The 27,479-nt window shown below is 34.1% G+C and overlaps 1 protein-coding gene and 1 long non-coding RNA gene across 5 annotated transcripts in view; one reads left to right on the top strand and one right to left on the bottom strand.

Moving 5' to 3' along the window:
- COL24A1 (collagen type XXIV alpha 1 chain) overlaps nt 1–27,479 on the bottom strand; it is a 387,744-nt gene that overhangs the window by 120,170 nt on the left and 240,095 nt on the right. For all 4 annotated transcript variants that reach the window (XM_025417772.3, XM_025417773.3, XM_025417774.3 and 1 more), the window contains 6 exons: nt 25,187–25,240; nt 13,977–14,030; nt 7,971–8,024; nt 7,549–7,602; nt 6,228–6,281; nt 5,952–6,059 (listed from right to left, as the gene is read on the bottom strand). In XM_025417772.3, the coding sequence (XP_025273557.3) occupies nt 5,952–6,059; nt 6,228–6,281; nt 7,549–7,602; nt 7,971–8,024; nt 13,977–14,030; nt 25,187–25,240 (378 nt within the window). The remainder of the gene's footprint in view (nt 1–5,951; nt 6,060–6,227; nt 6,282–7,548; nt 7,603–7,970; nt 8,025–13,976; nt 14,031–25,186; nt 25,241–27,479) is intronic.
- LOC112640953 (uncharacterized) overlaps nt 1–27,479 on the top strand; it is a 56,179-nt gene that overhangs the window by 3,402 nt on the left and 25,298 nt on the right. The gene's annotated exons all lie outside the window — the stretch shown is intronic.

Genomic DNA, 27,479 nt, shown 5'->3' with positions numbered 1-27,479 from the left:
CAATATAGTCATGAGACAAAAATGGTCATTATATGATTATAGTAATAATATGTAAATATAAATGTTAATCAATATGTAGTAATTGTAAATATTTATACATCAAACATTGAGGCTCTTAAATATTAAAGCAAATACTAACAGAAATAAAGGAAGAAATAAATACAATACAATAATAGCTGGGGACTTTAATACTTTACTCTTTAAAATGGTTATATCATCCAGGCAGAGAATCAATAAGGGAAAAATGGATCTGAACAACACTATAGACAAATGTACCTAACAGATATATACAGCATTTCATCCAAGAGCAGCAGAATATACATTCTTTTTTAATTTTACATGAGACATTTTCAAGAATATTTCATATGTAAGGCCATTATATAAGTCTCAACAAACTTTGGAAAAGAGAACTTGTATATCAAGTATGTTTCTAACCACAGTGGTATCAAACTAGAAATCAGTAACAGGAGGAGGGATGGAAAATTTACAAATGTGTAGAAATTTAAAAACACAGTCCTCAACAACCAATGGATTAAAAAGGGAATTAAAAGGGAAATTAAAAAACTTCAATTTAACAGTTGTAAATATTTATGCCCCCAAATTGGGAGCACCTAAATATATAAATCAGTTAAAAACAAACATGAAGAAACTCATTGATAATAATATAATAATAGTAGGGGACCTTAATATCCTACTTATAGCAATGGACAGAGAATCTAAACAGAAAATCAATAAGGAAGCAATGCCTTTGAATGATACACTGCACCAGATAGACTTAACAGATATATTCAGAACATTTCATCCTAAAGCAGTAGAATACACATTCTTTTTGAGTACACATGGGACATTCTCCAGATTACAAACTGGGTCACAAATCAGGCCTTAATTAGTACAAAAAGACTGAGATCATACCATGCATATTTTCAGACCACAATGCTACAAAACTTGAAGTCAAACACTAGAAAAAACTTGGAAAGGCCATAAATACATGGAAGTTAAAGTTAACGAGGAAATTAAAGAAGAAATTTTTTAAAAATACATGGAAGTAAATGAAAATGAAAACACAACAATTTTGGATGCAGCAAAAGCAGTCGTAAGAGGGAAGTATATAGCAATACAGGCCTACCTCAAGAAGTAAGAAGTATCTCAAACACTTAACCTAACCAACTTTACACATAAAGGAGCTAGAAAAGGAATAGCAAATAAAGCCTATACCCAGCAGAAAGGAAATAATAAAGATGAGAGCAGAAATAAATGATATAGAAACAAACAAAAAACCCCAGTAGAACAGATCAATGAAACTAGAAGCTGGTTCTTTGAAAGGATTAATAAAACTTATAAACTCTTAGCCAGACTTATCAAAAAGAAAAGATAAATGACTCAAATAAAATCATGAATGAAAGGGGAGAGATTACAACCAACACAGAAATACAAACAATTATGAGAGAATATTATGAAAAATCATATGCCAACAAATTGGGCAATCTGGAAGAGATGTACCAATTCCTAGAAATATACAAATTACCAAAACTGAAATAGGAATAAATAGAAAATTTGAACAGACCAGCAAAGAAATTGAATAAGTAATCAAAAATCTTCCAATAAATAAAAGTCCAGGGCCAGATGGCTTCCCAGGGGAATTCTACCAAACATTTAAAGAATTAATATGTATTATCCTGAAACTGTTCCGAAAAATAGAAATAGAAGGAAAAATTTCAAACTTATTCTATGAGACCAGCATTGCCTTGATTCCAAAACCAGACAAAGACCTCACTATACAGGAGAATTACAGGCCAAAATTCCTGATGAACATGGATGCAAAAATTCTCAACAAGGTACTAGGCAAATCAAATCCAACAGTACATTAAAAGGATTATTCATCACAATCGAGTGGGATTTATTCCTGGGTTGCAAGGGTGGTTCAATATTCGCAAATCAATCGCTTTGATACACAACATTGATTTAATAAAAAAGGATAAGAACCATATGATCCTCTCAATAGAAGCAAAAAAAAACATTTGACAATATACAGCATCTATTCTTGATAAAAACCCTCAACAAGGGGAAACATACCTCAATATCATAGAGGCCATATATGAAAGAACCACAGCTAGTATCACCCTTAATGAGGAAAAAGAGAGCTTTTCCTCTAAGGTCAGGAACAAGACAGGGATGTCCTACTCTCACGATTGTTTAAGATAGTACTGAAAGTCCTAGCCTCAACAATCAGACAACAAAAAGAAATAAAAGCCATCCGTATTGGTAAGGAAGATATCAAACTTTCACTATTCACAGATGACATGATACTCTGTAGAAAACCTGAAAGACTTCACAAAAAATTGCTATATCTGATACATGGAATTCAGCAAAGTCACATGTTACAAAATCAATGTACAGAAACCTGTTGCATTTCTATACATCAATAATGAAGCAACAGAAAGAGAAATTAAGGAATCAAACTGATATACAACTGCATCAAAAACTGTAAGATACCTAGGGATAAATCTAACCAAAGAGGTAAAAGATGGGCAGCCCCGGTGGTGCAGTGGTTTAGCACTGCCTGCAACCCAGAGTGTGATCCTGGAGACCCAGGATCAAGTCCCACATCAGGTTCCTTGCAGGGAGCCTGCTTCTCCCTCTGCCTGTGTCTCTGCCTCTGTGTGTGTGTGTGTGTGTGTGTGTGTCTCATGAATAAATAAAAATTTTTTAAAAAGAAATAAAATATCTGTACTATTATATATATATAATAAGGTTATATGGCTGAGTAATATATATATAAAACCTCTTTTGTGTGTGTATATATATATATATATATATATATAATACACATTTCTCAGCCATAAAAAAGAATGAAATGTTGCCATTTGCAATGATGTGGGCGGAGCTAGAGAGTATTATACTAAGTAATATAAGTCAGTCATAGAAAGACAAATGCCATATGATTTTACCCATATGTATGAAACAAAACAGATAAACATAGGGGAAGGAGGGGGATAAGAGAGGGAGGCAAGCCATAAGAAACTCTTAACTACAGAGAACAAGTTGAGAATTGATGGAGGGGGAGTGGGCAGGGGAGGGGCTACATTAGTGATGGGGATTAAGGAGGGTACTTGCGACAAGCACTGAGTGTTGTATGTAAAGTGATGGATCACTAAATTCTACTCCTGAAACCAATATTACAGTGTATGTTGACTAAAATTCAAGTAATAACTTGAAACAAAATTTAAAAAAACAAAAAATCTTCAGACAAAAAAAATATGGAAACACAGCATAGTAAAATTTATGGAATGCAGCAAAAGCAGTCCTAAAAGGGGAGTGTACAGTGATAAATGCCTACTTTAAAAAAGTAGCAAGATCTCAAATAAATAACTTAACTTTATAGAAGGAGAAAAAGAAGAGCAAACTAAAGCCAAAATTACCAGAAAAATAGAAATAATAAAAATTAGAGTAAAAGTAAATGAAATAGAAAACAGAAAAAATAGAGATTAAAAAAATAGTTGGTTTCTTTGAAATGGTAAAACTGACAAACACTAAGACCTAAAGGCCCATTACAGTTAGAAATGAAAAAGAAAAAAACATTATAAATGATAATACAGAAAAGCAAGGGATCATAAAAGACTAATAAGATACAATTATTTGTCAATTTTGGACAACTTAGAATATATCTATTTGTAGAACCATACTACTTACCAGGATTGAATCATGCAGAAATAGAAAATCTAAATAGGCCAATAATGAATAAGAAGATTGAATAAGTAATGAAAAATCTCTCAACAAAGAAAAACCTTAGCAAAATATCTCAACAAAGAAACCCTAGCATTTGCTGATGAATTCCACTACACATTTAAAGAAGAATTAATGGTAGTATTTCTCAAACTCATCCAAAATTTTGAAGAGTGGAAATACACACAAGCTCAGGTCCGTATTACTCTGATAAAAAAAATCCAGATAAAGATATTATAAGAAAACTATAGGCTAATATAATACCCCTGATGAATATAAATGCAAAAATTCTCAACAAAATACTAGCAAACTAAATTCAACAGCACATTAAAAGGATCATACACCATGTTCCAATGAGATTTATTTCTTGGATGCAAGGATGGTTCAAATTGATGGCAAATTAATCGATGTGATATACCCTATTCACAGAATTAAAGGTAAAACCATATGATCATCTCAATAGATCTAGAATGAGTATTTGACAAACATCAATAAACTTTCATTATAAAAACTCTCAATACAACAGGTATAGAGGGAACATACCTCAACATAATAAAGGCCATATATGATAGACCCACAGCTAATATCATATTTAACAGTACAAAGTTGAAAAATTTTCCTACGATCAGGAACAAGAGACCAAGGTGCTTACTCTCACTGCTTCTATTCAATATAGTACTGGAAATCCTATCTGGAGCAATTAGGTAAGAAAAAGAAATAAAAGGCACCCAAATTAGAAAGGAGGAAGGAAAACTAAAACGGTCTCTGAAGATGGCATTATCTTCATATATAGAAAACTGTAAAGACTTCACAAAAACTGTTAAAATTAATAAATGATTTCAGTAAAATGTCAGGATACAAAATCACCCACAAAACACAGCCATGTTTCTTTATACTAACAATGAATTATCAGAAAAAGAAATAAAACATTCCCATTTACAACAGTATCAAAAACAAAATCTTTAGGAACAAATATAACCAAGGAGAAATATCAATACACTGAAAACTATAAGATATTGATGAAAAAAATTGAAGACACATAAATGGGGAGATAACTCATATCTATGAACTCATATTCATAGGTAGGAATAATTAATATTGTTAAAATGTTCATATTTTCTCAAACCACCAACAGATTCAATGTAATTCCTATCAAGATTCCAATGATAAGCATTAGGAAAAAAAAATCTTAAAATTCACATGAAACCAGAAAATATCCCAAATAACCAAAACAATCTTAAGAAAAAATAAAGCTAGAGGCATCACACTTCTTAATTCCAAAGTACATTAATACAAAACTATACTAATCAAAACAGTATGGTACTAGCATTAAAACAGACCTATATAAAACAAACAAACAAACAAAAAACCAGACCTATAGACTGACTAATGGAAAAGAATTGAGAGACCAGAAACAAATGAGTGCATAGAAGGTCAACTTATATTGGAAAAAAGTATGGTGTGTATATATATATATGCTTTATATATACAATGGAATATTGTTCAGCCACAAAAAGGAAATTCTGACATTTACAACAATATGGATAGACATGGAAGTCATTATGTTATGTGAAATAAATCAGAGGGGGGAAAATACTGTATGACCTCACATATGTTTGTTATCCAAAACAACTGAAATCATAGGAACAGAGAGTAGATTGATGGTTGTTGCCAGTAGTGGAGAGATGGGGGAAATAGCAAATGGGTACAAATACCTGGTTACAAAATGTTACTCATAAATATATAATGTACAATGTGGGGACTATATTTAACAATATTGCATTGTGTTCTGAAAGTTGCCAAGGGGATCTTAAAAATTTTCACCATCACACAAAAAGGTAACTGTAAAGTGATGGATGTGTTAACTAACCCTATTTGGTAATCATATATATACATATATATACACATATGTATATATATATATCAAACCACACATTGTACACATTAAATTTACACAATGTTACTTGTCAATTATATCTCAAAGTGGGAAGGAAAAAAAACTTCAAGGACTTGCATGACACATGGAAAAAGTATCTTTCTTCCTTGGATGTAAGGTAGACTGATCATTAGTCCCTGGTTTGGCCCTTTCTCAAGCCACAGTTCCATACTTTCAATTACCCAATGGACATCTAAGAGAATGAGAATGTGTGTGTGTGTGTGTGCGTGCGTGCGTGCATGTGTGTGTGTGTGTGTGTGTGTATAGGGGACTAAGTTCAATTAGTACTCACCGGAGGGCCCATTAGACCTGGTCTACCCAAGGGCCCTGTAGCCCCTGGTAGGCCTGTCTCTCCTTTTTCTCCATCCTCTCCAGAGAGACCTCTTCCTCCTGGGTTCCCCTGTAACCCAGTAAAAACTTTTAAGAAAGGGAAGGCAGTAAAATAATTATACCACAAAAGAAGCAGATTTTTGTTTGGGACATAAAAGTAATTATGTAATGATAGAATATTTTAAAGATTTCACAAACAAGTATCTACTTGTACATAATTGAGAAAAGTATAATTTACCTTTAATCCATCTTTTCCTTGGAGACCTTCTTCTCCAGGAGCTCCTGGTTCACCCTATTTTGTAGCAAAAACAATTATTTTGTTAAATCATTTACCTTATTTTTTGTTCCTGGTATCTTTAAAAAGTAGCAGGTTTATGTACATTTATTCCTACTTCTACCTTATTTGTACGGAATATTTGGCAGTATAATAAGCTTGATATAATTTGCTTGGACTAGCTCTGAAGATGATTTAAAGAATCAGTACTATAAATTCAAATATAAGATGGGTCCAGAATTTTAACTTTTAGATAATTGAGAGTAATATGTATTCACTTGGTACCTCTGTAAATTTATATAGTTAGACCTGTGTTTCCCGAGTTCAAGGACTGTAAATACTCTTAAGTGTAGTAGCTTGTTATACTGAATTAAATGGATTAATATTAATAATATTAATTCAGTTCAAATCAGTGTACCAGATTTTTAGGGTATTTTCTCCCTTATAGAGAGAAGCAACAATTAAGGCCTTGATATATCAAGAAGCTGTCTTCTAGATATAGAACTTAACAGAAAAGTATAGCCATACTCTATGAAGATATTAAAGTAGTATTGGCTCTCTTGTTACCCAAAATATTTAAAAGTGAGTTAATTATTGTGTCTTCAGAGTTGCTTCCAGACACTTCCATTACCCCAACCTCACACTGCCCAACCCCTGCAAATAAAGGAAACAAAGAAAAAGAAAATGGATGTAAAATGTATCTCCCTACTTTGCCTTTTAGTATGCAAATGTCTCTTCAAATTATCTTGGGCACTGTTATCTTGGGAAAAAAGCTTACCACAGCTCAAATTACAGGCTGTCTATATTAGAACAACTACTGTAAGCTATCTAATTATACTTATTTACAATTATTTCCTTGAATCTTGTTAACTTTTGTGACTAGGTTTTTGTTGTTGTTTTTATAAACATAAATGAGGCTGTAATCATTTGTTTGCCTTGTTAGGTCAAGAAATATACTGAGAGTTGATTACTGTTATTTGTGAATTTCTTCTTAATGTTCACATTAGTGACAATCTCAGTTACTCTGCATATGTGTAAAGCATTCTGCAGAATGCACTTCATACTGAGAAAAAGATGTATGAGGTTAGGACTCCAAATACTACTAAATTACTATATGAACAGGGTCTGGCATGTAGCTTTTAAAACTTAGAAATAAAGATAAACGTTTTCTATTATGCACCGGAAAGGTTTATTATGCATTTTTTGAAACTTTATGTATGCTAAATGTTGAGTCTCTGAACCCCTCAGGCCAGTGCATTAAAACGGTTCCCAGCAGTACACTTACCCGTAACCCTGGTTCTCCAGCAACTCCAACGTTGCCTGCAGGTCCAACATTTCCCTGAAGAAACAGGGAAAGATTAAAACTTTTTTCTACTAAAACAGCATATATAATTATGAAATGCATATCATGAGCATAGGGCTTTCAAAACACTTTCCATTTTTCCCCCAGATTAATTTATTGATAATATTTTGGCCCATTAGCCTTATCATTTGTATTTCCTCACACACAGTCAGTATATATATCTATATATTGATATAGATATATAGATATATAGATTGTATTTTTTTCTGACTCATTTGTAAACACTTCTCATTTTTATCTGCTGTCATTCATTTGCTTTCAAGATGATGGGTATTTGCTAAAATACGGCAAATGGGGTTCAGTGGTAAAAGTTTAGAGACCCCTTTACTATTTAGGAAGGTTACCTTTGCACCTGGTTCACCTGGCAGGCCAGATTCTCCCTCAATACCTGAAGGTCCCTAGAAGAAAATGATTTGACACATCATCTGTATACTTCCTTCACCAATTGCAAAGGCAATAACAACCTCCTAAGAAGATGGTAGTAATTCTTAGCTCAAGGGTAAGGCATATGTTCAGAAAAAACTTCTGCTGTCACTATAAACTTCATGGCATAAGACCAGATAATTCTGGGACTTTTTAACAGTTCAAATGCCAAAACAACATTATCTGAAGTCAGGACTTTTAAGACCAATTTCTTCTAATCTTTCCTGTTATCCTTTAATCCTTGGTCAAAAACAAACCACCTCCCATTTTCTCTTCTAATTTTCTGCCTTCATACTCTTACTATTCTCTGTGTTTTTTCACTTTTCACTTTTCCCAATCATTTCTGTTGAGCCCTCTGGTGCACACTTCCTTTAAAAATTTCAGTTTTCTTTATTCATTTTATAATAAATATCACACAAAGATGTTATGAATTTATTCACATTATAGAAGATGCATATGACATGTTTTCCACTTTCCTTTCATGGTAAGGGGTCCAGTTGGGAAGAATTTGGTTCCTTTCATCTTGAAAACATACAACTTCTTTTGACCTCTGGCTGTCTCTAGGCCTGGAGCTCCTACAATTGCTGTTGTGTTGTGTTTTTCTGTTTGTTTGAGAGATATTTATCTTGTTTTTGAGCACACAAAAGGTATCCCTCCCCTCTTACCTTCCTCATTCCCCCTTCCTTTTCTCTTCTCTTTCACTTTCATTGTGTGTGTGAGTGTATGTATGTGTGTATATGTATAACTGTAAAAACATACACATGGGGCAGCCCAGGTGGCTCAGCGGTTTAGCGCCGCCTTCAGCCCACGGCCTGATCCCGGAGACCCGAGATCGAGTCCCACATCCAGCTCCCTGCATGGAACCTGCTTCTCCCTCTGCCTGTGTCTCTGCCTCTCTCTCTCTCTCTGTGTCTCTCATGAATAAATAAATAAAATCTTAAAAAAAAAATAAAAACGTACACATGTATTCTGTAGTTCCCATGTTTTGGGAGTAGATGGGTATTTTAAAGTGATAATTCACAACATTATCTTGACCAAAAGCTTCCTATTTCCTTTGTATCTTTCAGGGGTTCCTCAGAAGTTCTGATCCATGGGTGATATTCTTCCTTTTAACTATTAGAGCTTAAAGTATCTTTTATGTCAGTATTTCAGAGAAGAGGAAGTTCAGTTTTCCTTTTTTTTTTTGAAGTTTAGTTTTCCATTTTGACTCAGCTTCTGCAATCCATACTCACTTTGCTTTTTTTCTAAAATAAAAGCTATACATGCACAAAGTACAGATGGAGTTATGATGAAAAACCCTAATCCCATTCCTCAGAGGCAACTACTTTATAAAACAATTTTTGTTTTTAGCTTTCTTAGTGGTTACTACTACAACTCAAAAATTATACCGCTACTTCCTGATGTATCATCTTGCTAAAAGTTTAGTTTCCTTATACTCCCTCTATTTTACCATCATTTCACAATTTTTTAATAGTTACATAATTTAAATTTTTCTGTGGGTTACTTTTGTGACTTCCTTACTATTATAGGAGGCAGCATAGTATAGCACTTAGGAGGAAAAACTATGCTCTGCCTTAGAAATGACAGAATTTAATATCTTACTCTAAGATTAATATTCTATCTTGAGAGAGAATTCCAACTCTTAGAACTTCCATATTAAAATTGCTTTCAATGTCACAGATCTCCTCTGGTTCTTAATTTCTCCCAAACTGTCAGCTCCTCCTGGCTCTTTTTATTCCTTTCTTAAACTAACTCTAGTAGTTGATCTTCTGAACTCTGGTCTTTCTTTTCTTATGCCACTCTTGGATTAGCCCTTTAAATCCTCTTCTCCATTTCTATTTCCAGTTGAATACTGCTGGAAAAAATTGCACACTTGTGCGAGTGTCATCATTATATGTTGAGAGGCATAGTGGTTAAAAGGATGGGTTATGGAGAAAGACTGCCTGAACTGAAATGTTGGCTGTACAACTACTACTAGCTATTGCTCTTGAGTAAGTTACTTAACCATTTCATGCATTTGTTTCCCCATCTGTAGAATGAAAATAATAACTACATCTATCTCACAGAGTGTAATGAGAATCCATTAATACAGTAAAGCACATAAATACTCTTAGGCACATAGAAAGTGCTTCATAATTGTGGGCTCTTATCATTACCATCAGTATGATGCCAATTCATGATATGCTACTAAAAGCTTGATTTTAGTAAGGTTTATCTGCTCTTTCACTTGCCTATAGTCATTTTCTTCTCCTATTGTCCTCAACCACTATTCTAAACCAGCAAATTTTCCTCAATAGACCTACCCAACCCCTACTCCTTATTCCAACAGAATTTTTGTCTCCTACTCTGTTAAAAAAAAAAAAAACCTTCTAGTTATTACATATGACTTTCTCAGCTTTCTTTAGGCTCAAAGGATGTGGCATAGTATAGGTTATCAGCATCAGCTTTTGAGTCAGATGTGGATTCAAAGCCAAGCTCTACTACTTAAAAAAAATTTTTTTTAAAGATTTTATTTATTTATTCATGGAGACACAGAGAGAGAGGCAGAGACAGAGGCAGAGAGAGAAGCAGGTTCCATGCAGGGGGCCCAATGTGGGATTCGATCCTGGGACTCTAGGATCATGCCCTGGGTGGAAGGCAGAGCCACCCAGGCATCCCAGATCAACTACTTCTTAATCATTTACCTTGGCCAGATTAACAGAGGATGATCCCCATCTCTTTAATATTCCTCTCTGGTCTCAGGAAAGGTATTGCCATTCGTCCTGTTGCACAGCCTAGAAATCTGGTAATAATTTTTGACTTTCTTTCCCCTTTACTTTCCATATTCTACAAATATTAAGGTTCTGCAGAATTTTTATAACAAACATTTCTCAAATCCATCCATTTCTTTCCCTTTCTATCCCTACGACTTTAGTTCAGATGTCCATCATTTCTTGCCTGGTTGAATGTTACGGTCCTTTAGTAGGTATTCATGGCTTCACTCCTGTCCTCTCAAATATATCCTCTATGCAGCTGCTAGAATTATCTTATCTTCCAAAAATATAAATCTGACTTTATCACTGCCCTGCTTATCATAGCTTAGAATGACTTAATATAGAAGATAAAAAATTAAGCTTGTTAACAGAGTACATGCTTTTTATGATCTAACAATTTTTTGATATTTTCATCTATTATCACACTTTGCTTTGATTTTAAACATCAAAGAATCCATATTGCATCATGTTTGTATTCTTGCTCACACTAATCCTTTTTTCTGGAAATTTCTTATCATTATTTACTCTTTTCATATGGCTAACTCCTACTTATTCCTTAAAACTCATTTTCCCACCACCCCACATTCCCCACAGTCTTCTATTTCCCTATATCCAGATGGGGGTTAATGGTGTCCATTGCTATGTTCCTATGTTGACCTGTGAATACATCCATTACTGGGTCTAATACATTGCAATGTAATAATATTTTATATGATTATCTTCTGGAATAGGTTATAAATAGACTCCTAAAGGAGTCAGGGACCATATATCAGCCATCCTTGTATTACTAGTAGATAATCATGGAATTAAAAAGAAGTCAACTAACATGGAGCACATAGAGAAGGAAAAGAGTTTTATTGGTGTGTGGCTGAACAGGTCTACACAAGTCAAACAATGTAGATCATTATTTATCAGGTTAAAAAGTTGGCATTTTATTAAAGATGAGAGCAACTGAAAAATTCCAAGGAGAAGAATGATATGACAAAGAGAAACTGGCAACAATTAGCTAAGGAATGATGGGAGTTGCTGGAGACATGCAACGAGAGCAGAAGACTAGAGCACTGGCAATTGGGATGAAAAGAAAAGGTCAAAACTGAGACATTGTAGGGGCTTATTCGGAGGGAAATGATGGCTGACTGGAGGAATAAAAGTATAGGAAGAAAGTAAGAGAAAATATAGTAGGAAGTGTCTAGGATGACTCAGTTTTTGGTTGTTGGGCATAAGGAGTATCTTTCAGTGAGAAGGGAATAAAAGGAGGAAGAACAGTGGGAAAGTGATGGGTTTGGTTTAGATACATTGAATTTAAGATGTTTATGGGTTATTTAGATGTATGCATAAAAGACAACAGGGACTCAGTAACTTCAGCTGATGAGACAGGCATGACTTAGAGCCATCAAGATGAGAGCTATGAGAATAATATTGGTAATTAAAGTCATTGTGATATTATGATTGGTACGCTGAGAAAGGACTAATCAGAAGGTAAAGAGCAGAATCAAAAGAGAGAGTTTCACAAAGGTCAACTGTGGGACTTGATCCCAGGACCCTGAGATCATGACCTGAACCAAAATCAAGAGTCAGATATTAACCAACTGAGCCACCCAGACACTCCAAGGATCACTTCTTAATATTCTTCTATAAAGGAGATATAACATCTTAGAGTGAAGGCCTGTCAAGTTAACTCTGAGTGAAGGGTAAGTGTTATTCACTTTATGTTCTTTTATTAAATGGGCTGTTAAGAGAACTTTATGTGTACAGGCAATAAACTCCTTGACATCAGCTATAGCAACTATGCAAATATGTCTCCTGAGACGAGGGAAACAAAAGCAAAAATAAACTATTGGAACTTCATCAAAATAAAAAGCTTCTGTACAGCAAAGGAGACAATCAACAAAGCTAAAAGGGAACCTAAATATGAGTAAGTTACTTAACCATTTCATGCATTTGTGGGAGAAGATATTTGTAAATTACATATCTGATAAAGGGTTAGTATCTAAAATGTATGAAGAATTTATCAAACTCAATACCCCAAAAACAAATAATCCAGTTAAAAAATGGGCAGAAGACATGAATAGACACTTTTCCAAGGAAGACATACAGATGGCCCACAGATACATGAAAAAGATGCTCAACATCATTTATCATCAAGGAAATGCAAATCAAAAGTACAATGACATATCACTATACATCAGTCAGAATGGCAAAAATTAATAACACAAGAAACAACAGATGTTGGTGAGGATGTAGAGAAAGAGGAACCCTCTTATACTGTTGGTGGGAATGCAAACTGGTACAGTCACTCTCGAAATGACTCCATACTGATTCCTCAAAAAGTTAAAAATAGAACTGCCCTACCATCCAGCAATTGCACTGCTAGGTATATACACAAAGAATACAAAAATACTAACTCAAAGGGATAAATATACTCCAATGTTTATAGTAGCGTTTTCAACAATAGCCAAATCATGGAAAGAGCCCAAATGTCCACTGACTGATAATTAGATAAAGAAGATGTGGTATGTATGTATGTATGTGTATACACACACACACACACACACACACACATATATATGTGGGAATATTACTCATGCATCAAAACGGATGAAATCTTGCAATTTGCAACAAGGTGGAGGGAGCTACAGCGTATTACACTAAGTGAAATAAGTCAAAGAAAGACAAATACAATATGATTTCACACATACATGGGAAATCAGAGGTTCACAGGAGGAAAAAAGAAGAAAACCAAGAAATGGAGTCTTAACTTTAGAGAACAAACTGATGGTTATCAGAAGGAAGGTGGGTTAGGTAATGGGTTAAATAGATGATGGAGATACAGGAGTGCATTTGTGATGAGTACTGGGTGTTGTATGCAACATACACTGTATTCAATGTATGTTGAATCATTAAATTGTACACTTGAAACTAATACTATATATCAACTAACTAGAATTTAAGTAAAACTTTTTAAAAAGAGAACTTTATTAGATTCATAAAACAGTCATCCCTACCATCATCCCTACTATTAATGGAATTTTAGGCTTTATTTTCTGAATATGAAACACAACACTACAGAATTATTCTTTAAAGGTATACCTAATGTATCAACTTTACCTTGAGGAGTCTCACAAAAAGTACTGGGATGATGAAATAACAAAAAAGAGCCACAAAAAACATTACCTCAGCACCCATTTCTCCAGGAGGTCCAGCATCACCTTGCAATCCTCGTGGTCCCTACATTAAAATAAAATTTAAGATCTGAGAATCAAAGTTTACTCTGTATTTTGAATAACTTACACATCTAAATACAGAATTTATAATATATCATATGTAATAGAACACATAATACATTTATCAACTTTTTGTATAAACAAAATTATAACTTTATAGTTAATGCATCTGTTTGTGTGTGTGTGTGTGTGTGTGTGTGTGTGTGTGAATAGTATAAGCCTTTGGATTCAAAAGAAAAAGAAAGGACAGTACCTTTCTTGCTTTTGTTCTCCAATTCACTAATTCATTCAATAAACATTTATTAAGCACCAAATAAGGATGAAATATCATGCTAATGACTATCAAAAGTTATCTTATTTAGTGGATATGTCGATTATATTTCTACTGAATATTCCTGGCAAATATGTGACAAGCGAAATAGCATTTTTAAAGAAGCAAATATACGATCTTCAAAGAAGTAAAACTATGTTAGTATTTGCTTGATGTCATACTTTATTATGGTAGTACGTCCAGTTCAACAGTTTCTCTGTTTCATGTGAACAGATATAACAATATTTACACATATGAGATAATCACTAAGTTGCAACAAAATGCAGGTTGGGACCTGTATTGGGATCTTGGTCACTGTCATACTGAATAGTATAATTTTAAGTAAACAAACATTGAATATTTAGTTTATTGCATAAACATTAAATTGCTAAACCAAAATGATCTTCTGGGTGAGTGTGGAAGCCATTTAACTGGCTAGAATTATTTTAGATGGATTAGTACTTATTTATTTATTATTGATCGATTGATTAGTACTTATTTAGCAACTACAATATAATGCTGTTTCTCCAGGCATCTAAAGAGGCTACTTGTAGTTTTTGATCTTTCTGGAAAGTTAGCACAAAGAAGCTGTTTTCTTAGATTCAGAAAATAACAAGATAGTTAAAATTACCTATGAGATTATACTCCATAATAGTTTTGTGAATTTAAAAATGTAATAATGGAAAGAAAAAATGTGCTACGGATGGTTATCTTAAACTGTTTTCTGAATGGTTAGTCAGTAATGTTCATTTTAATTATTTGAAAAGTATGAAAAGTACGAAAAAACCCCATTTAGTATAACATCCATAATTCTACCATTCAGGGGCAACACTGTAAATATTCTTGTATATTTCCTTCTAGTTCTATTGTGGGAGCATACTTAATAAAAAATTTTAGGTCTATAGATACTTTACTATTATAAATACTTCATAACAAGTTATCCAACAGCTACATAATATTCCATTCATTTCATATTCTGCAGTACCATAATTTAGTTATTTTCTTCATTTCCAGACCTTTATATTGTTTCTATATCTCCTTTGCAGTACAATTTTACTTTATTGGATTTGTAATATGCATGTTCAACTATCAGTGAATGTGAAGGTCTGTAACATTAGGTGAGATTGTCAAATAGCTAAGATAAACATTTGAATGGTAGGATTGCAAGGTTGGTAAGCAAGTGTCACAGATGTCTTTTCTACTCAATAGTATAGCTACTAAAGGTATTCAGAGGCCACTGGTGCTTTTCAGTTATGGCTTATTAAACATTATGTATGATATTTAAACATTTATGAATTCTCAGAATGTGTTTCTACACTATTATAAACACACTGAGAGAAACACGTCTGTGCAGAAGTCTGTCTATATTTTGCATTTTCTCCCTTACAACAGAGTCTAAAATGTACCATTATTTGGTCACAAAGTTGAGTAAATGTCCTGAAAGGTGGCAATAACATTCCACAAGCAATATATAAGAGTAAAATCTATTTCCTTGAATCCACGCCAACAAAGAATATTATTTTTTAAATTCTTCTGTGATTTGATGGACAATTTCAAATATATTTGACTATTAGCAAGGTTGAATATTGGTTTTGTTATGGTTTATCAGCTGTGATATTCTATGTGTTGCTTGATCATGTTGCTTTGCCAATGTATTTTGGGAGTCATTTAAAAATTTTATGTGAGTTTTTTATGTGTTGTGGACATAAACTTAACATCCTATTTTACCATTAACATCTGCCTCGTATGTAGTTTGTCATTTAATTTTTAAAATACACTGTTAAAGATAACCTTTTGCCCCCTAAATATGATCACTGTAGATTATCTAGAAACACATAAGAGTAAAAATGACCCAAAATAACCACTTAACATTTGCTGTATTTCCTTAAAACTTTGTGCATGCAAAAAATTGGGATGGGAGAAATTTAAAATTTGTATATAGTTTATTTTTTTTTGTATATAGTTTAATGTTAAAAACTTTTTTCCATCACACTTAAGTTAAAACATCTGTTTCCATGTAATAATTCTATATTATTTCTTTTAAAATCTACTAGCCCTAATCCTCCTTTTACAGTAGGTTAAAAATATTAAGCTATTTTACTTGCTCATAAGTTATTCTTACAATAATTAAATCTCACATCTGATTAATATGGGTACTGGGATTTTTGAATGGGATTATGTTAACTCCAATAAATACATTAATTTTAAAAATACTTAGTCTTCTAGTTAGACAATAATTTGACTTTCTACTTAAATCTGTTTCTAGGTCTCAATGAATTTTTGATGTTTTCTTCATATGTGTCCCATCAAATGTTCATTAAGTTTATTCTTAATTATTATGTTTTGTTTCTATTTAGAGTGGGATATTTTTTCTATTATATTTTATTATTGTATACAGAAAAACTGATTTTTAAAAATGTCTATTTTATGTTTTGCCATTATATTACCCTATCTCAGAAATTGAAAAATACAGAATTAAATCTTTGGAGTTTTTATTTATTTTTATTTTTATTTTTAAATTTTTATTTATTTATGATAGTCACACAGAGAGAGAGAGAGAGAGAGAGAGAGAGAGGTAGAGACACAGGCAGAGGGAGAAGCAGGCTCCATGCACCGGGAGCCCAACGTGGGATTCTATCCCGGGTCTCCAGGATTGTGCCCTGGGCCAAAGGCAGGCGCCAAACCGCTGCGCCACCCAGGGATCCCTGGAATTTTTATAAATTTTGGAGGATTTATTTAAATTTTCTTTAAATGCTTTTCTTTCCTTATATGATCATTCTTTTTTTTTTTTTTTTAATAATAAATTTATTTTATTGGTGTTCAATTTGCCAACATACAGAATAACACCCAGTGCTCATCCCGTCAAGTGCCCCCCTCAGTGCCTGTCACCCATTCACCCCCAACCCCTGCCCTCCTCCCCTTCCACCACCCCTAGTTCCTTTCCCAATGTTAGGAGTCTTCATGTTCTATCTCTTTTTCTGATATTTCCTACCCATTTCTTCTCTCTTCCCTTCTATTCCCTTAAAGAAGATGTGGTTGTGTCATTTACTATGTTAGCTAAAACTTTCTGAGTGTTAGATAATGTGACAGTGGCATCTCATATTATGGTTCTTATGCTTCTATTCTTTTGGTGTTTCCTTGTAGGTTGGGTGTAGATATAAGATAAGCTACTTTGCCCTATTACAGAACCATATTTGACATTACTAGAATATTTTGTTTCAATTAGTAGACTATTTCTTAGAGAAGTTTTAGGTTTACAGAATAATTGAACAGAATGTACAGAGTTCTCATATACCATCCCTGCCCAATTTTCTCTATTTTTAACATCTGACATTAGGGTGGTACAATTATTATAAGTGATTAACCGTCATTGTACACTATTACTGTTTAAAGCCCATAGTTTTACATTAGGGTTCACTCTGTGTTGTACAGTTTTGAGAAATGCATAGTATCATGTATCCATCATTACAGTATTATATAAAATAGTTTCACTGCTCCCATATTTTCCCATTTCCACCTATTCATTCCAGATCCTCTTCCCCCAACACCTGGCAACCACTGTTTTTTACTGTCTCTAGAGTTTTGCCTTTTCCAAAATGTTACATAGTTGGAACTATTTGGTATTTAGACATTACTGACTGGCTTTTTTCACTTATCAGGATGCACTTAAAGGTTCCTCTGTCTTTTTGTCAAAGGCTTAACTGCTCTTTTTTTATTGATATGTAATATTTCATTGTATGGATGCACCAGTTTGTTTATCCATTTACCTTTTGAGGACATATCAGTTGCTTCTACTTTGGGCAACTATGAATAAAGCTGCTATAAGCATTCATGCGTGGGTTCTTGTGTAAGCATTAAGTTTCCACTCATTTTGGTAAATATCAAGGAGCATGATTGCTGAATCATAATGGTAAGAATATGTTTAGCTTTGTAAAAAACTCCCAAATTGTGTTCCAAAGTTACCATACCATTCTGTATTACCACCAACAGTGAATGAGAATTCCTGTTATTCCACAACTTTGCTAACATTTGGTATTGTCAGTGTTTTAGATTTTAGCCATTCATACAGGTGTGCAATGGTATGTTATTGTTTTAATTTGCAATTCTCTAATGACATATGATGATAAGCATATTTTCTTTTCTTTTTTTTTTGATAAGCATATTTTCTTATGCTTCTTTGCCATCTGTATGTCTTTGGTGTATTGTCTATTCAGATCTTTGTCCACTTTTTTAATGGACTGTTTTCTTACTGTTAACTGTTAAAAGCTTTTTCTACAAGTCCCTTATCAGATACACGCTTTGCAAATGTTTTCTCCCGATTGTCACATGGTCTTTCATTCTCTTAACATGTCTCTCACAGAGCAGAAGTTTTAAATTGAGTGAAATCCAACTTACCAATTTTTCCATTCATGAATCATGCTTTTGATGTTATACATAAAAAGTCATTGCCAAATCCAATGTCTGTGAGATTTTCTCATGTTAAAGAAGTTTTTCAGTTGTACATTGTAAATTTAGATCTATAATTCATTTTTAGTTATTTTTTTGTCTAAATCCTTGTTTTTTGTTTTTACTTTTGTTTTTATATGGATACCTAGTTGTTCCACCACTATTTGTTGAAAAGACTATCCACTGAGTTGCCTTTGCAACTTTGTCAAATATCACTTCATTATATTTTTGGACTTCTATTTCTGGGCTCACCATTCTGTTCAAATTATCTATTTGTCTATTCTTACTATACTGTCTTAAATACTGTAGCATTATATTAAGTTAACTTTTAAGTTAGGTAGTGCCAGTCCTCTGACTTTGTTCTTTACTATTATTTTGGCTTTTCTGTTTTTTTTTTTTTTTTTTTTTTTTTGCCTTTCCATATGAATTTTAGAATTTATCAATATCTACAGAGTAACTTGCTAGTATTCTGACTGGAATTGCATTAAATCTATAGATTAAGTTGTGACATCCTATCAATATTTAGTCTTCCTATTTATGAACATGAAATACCTGTTTATTTAGATCTTTTATTTCTTTAATCAGTTTTGTAGTTTTCCTCATATATTCTGTATATATTTTGTTAGATTTATACCTACTCCTTTTTTTATTTTTGATGCTAGTGTAAATGGTGTTGTGTTTTAAATTTCAAATTCCAATTGCTTGTTGCTGGTATACGGAAAGCAAGTGACTTTTGTATGTTAATCTTGTATCTTGATATCCTGCAACCTTGTTATAATTGCTTATTAGTTCCAGGAGAGGTTTGGTTTTTGTTTTTGTTTTTGCTTTTGTCAATTGTTTGGGGTTTTCCGCATAGTTGGGTTCATATCTACTATTTTTTGTTTCTATTTTCTACTTGTTACTTTTGTTCTTTCTTTCTTTTCTTTTTTTTGTCTTCCACTCTTTTAGCCCACTGTATTTTAACAGTGAATTTTAGTTGATTCCATTTTCTCTCTTGTTTTATCATAGCAATTATACTTGTTTTAGATTTTTTAGTGGTTTCTTTAGAGTTTGCAACGTATATTCACAATTGATCCAAGTCTATTTTCAAATAACACTATACCACTACACTCAACCATAAGGTATGAGACTAAATACACTGTTGTGATTATTATTTTGTGTAAATTACCTATTCTAATAATTAAGAATTATTAGGAAAGAAAAGATTTAGTTTTCCTTTTATATATTCCTTCTAAAGTTCTTCCTTTCTTCTATCCTAGATTCTCATCTGTATTACTTTTATTACCTCTAAAGAATTTCATTTAACATTTCTTATAAGGCTAGTCTACTAGTGACAAATTCTGTCAGTTTTTGCTTGTCTGAGAGAGTCTATTTCTAATTCACTTTTTTAAAAAAGTTTATTTATTTGAGAGAGAGAAAGAGAGAACTCAAGCACATGACGGGGGTCGGGGGGGTGGTCAGGGAGCAGAGGAAGACGGAGACTCCCCGCTGAGTAGGGAGCCTAATGTGGGACTCAGTCCCAGGACCCTGGGGATCATGACCTGAGCCAAAGGCAGCCACTTAGACAACTAAGCCACTCAGGTGCCTTCTATCTTACTTTTAAATTCCTAGTCTGAAAATTTCAAAATCTCTGCTATATCTGAGTCTGTTCCTGATTCTTGTTTTGTGCCTTCAGACTGTTTTTCCCCTTTTATCATGCCCTGTAATTTTTTTGTTGAAAAACATGATGCTTAAGGTGAAAAGACCTGAGGTAAATAGGCCTTTAGTGTAAGGTTTTAAGTTATCTTGCTGAGAATTAGGCTGTGTTTACTGTTGCGGCATTATGGTGTCAGAGGCTAAATTTCCTCCTAGTGTCATTGTTTTTGTCTTGTCTGTTGTCTTTAGGCTTTCCCAGAGATGCCTTAAATAGGGTTCGGGTTTGCAGTTGTTTTAGCTGTAGTCCTTCACTATTATATACGACCCCTATTAACGTGATGGTAAATTATAAGGGAGGAGAAGCACTCTATAGTTTTATAATTACATCTCAGTCTTTTAGTGAGCCTTGAGTTGAAGTATTTCCTTTCCCCCATGTTGAAGACTAGAAGCAGCTAGGGTTGGGAATTGCTCTCCTCCCAAGTTCAGTAGGCTTCAGCAAAACCCAAATCAGTCTGGCTCTGATAAAATGATTTCCCTTGTGGGCAAGCTTTGTTAAGGAGAACAGAGAACTCGGAGTGTATTTCAAAAATGGTTTCTTTTCCCATCCCACTGTTACATGAAGAAACAGGTATGTCTCTGAACTTTGTAGTAAGAACCTAGCAGTCTCTTGGTGGTAAAATTCAGGAACATAAGGGGTCCCCTCTTAGTTTTTAACAATTTTGATGGCCTAAATTGTGTCTTAAGCAATTTGTCAACTTTAAATTGACAAATATAATTATAGTTTAAAGTGCTCCTACCATCCAGTTATGGACTTCTGCTTCTGGTAAGCTGTGGTTCTCTGTATCCTCCTGTCTGTCTCTCCAATTTTCAGGCTACAGTTGGTCCTTTGACCTCAATGGTTTAAAACGTTGTTGATTTTCATTTTGCTCAGCTTTTTCCTTGTTGTAAGAAGAGGGATGACAGCTTCCAAGATCCTTACAGTTCAGACCAGAAACCATTTTACTATAATTTTTAACAAATCAAAAATAGTTGCTGAATGTTATGGAGTACTTGTTTTTTAGCATTTTCCTAGTATACCTGTAATATGCTATATTATAGCCTTCTTAATATTAAGTGATTTTTGCTATTTTTGTAATTCTTCTTTCATTTCATTTGTCTTTCATTTCATTCACTTAATTCTTTTTATATGTAGTTGAATTTTACTTCATTTTTCTGGTATGTAGCTGAAATTCATCTTTAGCTTTTTCTGTCGGTGCTATTTTTGTCTTATTTTAGTACTGTCAAAATTCAACCAAGATACTAATCTTTGATCTTTTGTTTCTAGAACGGTTGCCATTTTTTATATCTTCATAAGTAAGTTAACATCAGGTTTTATCATATACTTTAAATTAATCTGCGAGGGGATCCCTGGGTGGTGCAGCGGTTTGGCGCCTGCCTTTGGCCAGGGGCGCGATCCTGGAGACCCGGGATCGGGTCCCACGTTGGGCTCCCGGTGCATGGAGCCTGCTTCTCCCTCTGCCTGTGTCTCTGCCTCTCTCTCTCTCTCTGTGTGACTGTCATAAATAAATAAAAATTAAAAAAAAATTAATCTGCAAATTCTATTATCTTTTAACGTAAGTGGAAGTGACTTCTGGTACTCAAATAAGGAAGTATACCTAAAAAATAACAGTTTTTAAGTTGGAGTACATATTCTAAAGCAAAAGAATCAAGAATTGATTTTTTAGAAACTATAGCATTCCTCTCACCTTCCTTTTTAAAGGTAGTTTTTCAATGTGTAAAGGTATAAAAAATATTTATTTGGGTCAGCCAGAAACTTAGGAATCACTTTATATATGGACAGTCTATCTCTTGTTGATTTCTTTTTTTTTTTAATTTATTTTTTATTGGTGTTCAATTTACTAACATACAGAATAACCCCCAGTGCCTGTCACCCATTCACTCCCACCCCCCGCCCTCCTCCCCTTCTACCACCCCTAGTTCGTTTCCCAGAGTTAGCAGTCTTTACGTTCTGTCTCCCTTTCTGATATTTCCCACACATTTCTTCTCCCTTCCCTTATATTCCCTTTCACTATTATTTATATTCCCCAAATGAATGAGAACATATAATGTTTGTCCTTCTCCGACTGACTTACTTCACTCAGCATAATACCCTCCAGTTCCATCCACGTTGAAGCAAATGGTGGGTATTTGTCATTTCTAATAGCTGAGTAATATTCCATTGTATACATAAACCACATCTTCTTTATCCATTCATCTTTCATTGGACACCGAGGCTCCTTCCACAGTTTGGCTATCGTGGCCATTGCTGCTATAAACATCGGGGTGCAGGTGTCCCGGCGTTTCATTGCATTTGTATCTTTGGGGTTGTTGATTTCTTATCTCCTGTTGAATCTTTTATAGCTATCCACGTCTTTTCTCTGCCTATCAAAAGGGTTCTACTATCTCTTTTTGGATTATTGCAACAAAAGGATTTCTTGTCCATTTTCAGTCCTTTCTAATTTGTTTGAATGATCTTTACAAAACAATAATATGATCATAAACTAGTCTTTATCTGTTCAATGATATCCCTTTGACAAAAAAAAATGATATCCCTTTGTTCTTATGATAAAAATACAAACCTTGGGAGTAGGGGTCACAAAGCTCTAAGCTTTGTCCCATGCTTCCTTGTCCATCCTCATCTTAAACTTCTTGACTATGCCATTGCCATGCTAGCTTTCTTTTTTTTTTTTAAGATTTTATTTATTTATTCATGAGAGACACAGAGAGAGGCAGAGACATAGGCAGAGGGAGGAGAAGCAGGCTTCCATGCAGGAGCCTGATGCGGGACTTGATCCTGGAATTCCAGAGGCAAAGGCAGACACTCAACTGGTGAGCTACCCAGGCGTCCCTTTCTTTTTAATTTTTTCCATGTTAGCTTTCTGTTAGATCTTCAAATAAGTATGTAGAGATTCCTCTCAACTCATGACTTCTCTCTAAAATAACCTCTCTCATCTTTGCCTATGTAACTGCTATTCATCCTTGAGATCCTAGATCAAATGTTTCTCCTCTGGAAGCCTTTCTTGTTTCTCTGTTACATATTTTTTAAAAAATTGAATTCCTATAATTCACAGCATTTATCTCAGTTTGTAAATATCCACTTATCTCTGTGATAATTTAATTGGGATATTTCTATCATTAGAATGAAACTTCAATACTTACTTACAGGTACTTAATAAGAGACAACTCTAATAGGTGCTGACTATAGAAAAGATGTAGCCCTCTCTATTTTATGATTCTCAAAATATAATATGTTTCAACATCTCTTCTGTGTCCTTCATTTTGCCAATTTACTTCTTTTCTATGATTTAACCAGGCAGCTCAAACATATATAACAAAGCCGTCATATCCACTATAAACTGATTTATATTTTATTTACCAGCCCCATGGACCCGGTGACCTGAATGTCAATTTTTAGGTGCTTTTAAACTATTTAGTTGTTTATGTCTACAGTAACAAGTCTTTTCTTATATAAAGCCTAAGATATTATCTCTGCAATTGCAATAGCTCTTTTGACATACTTTAATGTGTTCCTTATTAAGATTAAGTTAGCTTTCATTGCATTTCCCTTCATCTAATATTACTGACTAAACTATTATGCTTTTGGGCAAATGACCCTTTGTCTACTGAGTTTAACAAACATACACTAAGTAGATCTAATATGCAAGGCATTATACCAGACAAGATTACAAAGGTGAGAGAAACAGTCTCTAATTTCAAAGAGCTACAAACTTTTTCAAAGAGATATTTAAATAAATAATGCTAAAGATATTTGATCAAAAATTACATTATTTTTGGTCAAATAAATATTAGGATTGTGATGGCAAGAGATACAAAACAGGGAGAAAATCAAGAGGAGTTTAGTTTGAAAAAATCAACACTGTATCCAAAATTCTTCATTTGGAAAGAATTATATATACATTCAAATATTTACTTATTGCTTAGAGAACTTATATCATAGGTTAAATATGTAAAGGAGGAAATGAATACAATTTAGTAAGAATAGCTCTTTGACTGTTAAATTTTCCACTTGCTACTAGCTAAATGAATTATGCTAAGGCCACCTGTAAGCCTCTGGGTCAACTAATAGATAAAATCAACCCAGTAGAGTTTGAAAGACTATATTGTATTATAAATCTTACAAACATGTTACAGCATATTACATCTGATACCATTAACTAGAAAAATGACTTCATAGGCAATAAAGAATAAGTGAAAGAGTAACCGTGACAAAATCTTTCCTTTTCACAATTATTTTCCATGGAGATTTTATAATTGAATTACATTTTTGAAATCGTGATGTAAGTTTTTGAATTATTGATGTACTGTATTTCTGTCATGTTTGTACATTTAGGCCCATTGGATGTAGAGTTTGGCTTCTTTGTATGGTATTTTATTACAGAATTGGTCTCAAAAATCTGATTTTGTGTGTGTGTGGCAGGATAATATAATCATTTTAAGAACAGCAAGCCATTCACAAAGAAAATTTCTGCAAGTCAATAAAACAGAGCCATCCTTGTTGAAAATAGAAATATGTGAAGTTTTACCAGTTCCAGAAAAACAGGACCAAATCTGACTATATGAGGCCAGAAAGGCACTAAAAACCACATTTTCTATATATATTTTCTATATAATTAGGCCCATGATAAATGCTGCTTTCAAAAATGTACCAGCCATAGCACAAGAGGGCAATAACAGAAAAGTAAATTAGAAAAGTACAAAGATAAACTTACTGGTTCTCCTTCAAGTCCCCTCTCTCCTGTACTCCCAGGGGGTCCTTGTAAACCCTGAATAAACAAAGGCAAAATGTGAAGAAAAAGTGATGCTTGAAGATGTTTTACTTCCTTACCTCAGCCTTCCTTTACAATCTTCCCACCCATTTTTCTGTCTACCTCTATTCCCTCTTTTCTTTTTATTGTAAAATATACATAACATAAAATTTACCATCTTAACAGTGTTTAAATGTGCAGTTTTGTGGCATTAAGTACCTTTGCATTGTTGGGCACTACTATCATCACTATCTATTTTTAGAATTGTTTATCTTCCCAGACTGAAATTCTATACCCGTTAAATAGCACCCTTTCCCCCCTCCCTGTTTTCCCTGGCAACCATCATTCTGCATTCTGCCTCTAATTTGAGTACGCTAGGTGACTTATGTAAGTAGTTATACTACATTTGTTCTTTTGTGTCTGGTTCCTTTCACATGGCATGTCTTCAAGTTTCACCAGTATTGGTGAGGAGTAAGATATCAGTGGCATGGGAGGATGCCAGATTCCTCTCAGCCCAATAATACAACAAGGTAATTATCAAATTATCCAAACACCCCAGAAATTGACTTGAAGACTGATAGAAAAAACTCCATAACTAAAGGGACGGTAGAAGCCATATTGAAGAAGGCAGGAAGGGCAGAGACATGGTTTAGGGGAGAAGTGAATCTTGACTGCTGTGGAAGGAAGGAAACTTTGGTTGTGGAAAAAGGCAAGAGAGAGAAGCACACAGGGGAATGCATAAGAATATTTCCCCAGAGCTATTGGCTTGAAAAATGAGAAGGGCTGAATTTCGTGAGTTCTTATAACCAGTGGAGCTTAAAGCCTAGTTTTAAAGGCCAGCAGGCTGGGCTGGGATAGAGCCCAAAGGGCACTGTGCTGCTCTTGGACAGAAGGTGGGCAAACAACCTGGAAGCATATAGAATGGAAACATCAACCTAAAGAGTGCTTGGGGCACAAAGTGGGGGCCACTATACTCTTCTTAGAGAAAATCCCTGAGAAGCAGTGTTCAAAGAGACACTTGTCTGGGAACAAAGGAGCTAGCTGGCATTATTTGCCTCCTGCGCCCTTCAGCATAAACAGTCATCTGTGGGAAGGAGTGAGCAGCACTGACACTGGCTGCCTAACTTGTTTACACTAAGCCCTACCATCCTGAACTCTGATGGAACTGCCTTTCTCAGTCACACTTGCCTTGGTCCCAGCACAGCAGGCTCCCCAAGAAGACCAGCAAAAATCCCTGCCCATACCGGGTCTCCCAATCAGAGAGTTCTGCAGAACCTCAGTTCTGGTGGAGGTGGTGACAGGTCTCATTTCACAAACAGACCAGAGCATACCTAGTTAAAACTCACCACATTCAGGCCAAGAGCCAAATACTGCCCACATCACTCAGAGGAGCCTCTGCAAATAAATGGCCTAACAGATAGAGCAGCCAGTACACAATAGCAGAGCACATGCAGCACACATGTGCCAGGAGAAACTCCCTGAAGTGCCAGGCCCTGGGCACTATATGACTTCTTTTTCATAAGGCCATTAATTCCAGGAACAGAAGATACAACTGGCTTTTCTAACACAGAGAAGTAGGCAGAGACTTACACAAAATGAGAATACAGAGGAATTTATCCCAAATGAAAGAATAAAATAAAGTCATGGCTAGAGACCAAAGCAAAACATATATAAGTAACATGCCTGATGGAGAATTTAAAGCAATGACCATAAGGATACTTACTGAACTTGAGAAAAGAAGAGAAAACATCAGTGTGATCCTTATCACAGAGATAAGAGAGTTTAAAAAAAAAAGAATCAATCAGAGATGAAGAGTGCAATAAGTGAGATTAGAAACATACTTGATGCAATGAATATCAGTTTGGAAGAAGCAAAGGAAGAAACTAATGACTTAGAAGACAAAATAATGGAAAGCAATAAAGCTGAACAAAAGACAGAAGGAAGAATTATGCAAAACAAATATATATAGCAAGCATTATGGAACTCAGTGACTCTATCAAATGTAATAACACTTGTATTATAGGAGTCCCAGAAGAAGGAGAGAGAGAAAATGGGGCAGAAAATTTATTTGGAGAAATAATAGCTGAAAACGTCCCTAATCCAGGGAAGGAAACAGACATCCAGATATAGGAGGCACAGAGAACCTTGTCAAAATCAACAAAAGCAGGCTCAGACCAAGACATATTGTCACTAAATTTGCAAATTTTACTAATAAAAAAAATCTTAAAAGCAGCAAGACAAAGAAGTCTTTCATTTA

Source organism: Canis lupus, chromosome 6 (assembly GCF_003254725.2).
Source record: "Canis lupus dingo isolate Sandy chromosome 6, ASM325472v2, whole genome shotgun sequence".
Lineage (NCBI taxonomy): Eukaryota > Metazoa > Chordata > Mammalia > Carnivora > Canidae > Canis > Canis lupus.
Note: the sequence above shows the minus strand (reverse complement) of the source record. Positions and strands in the feature narration are given on the sequence as shown.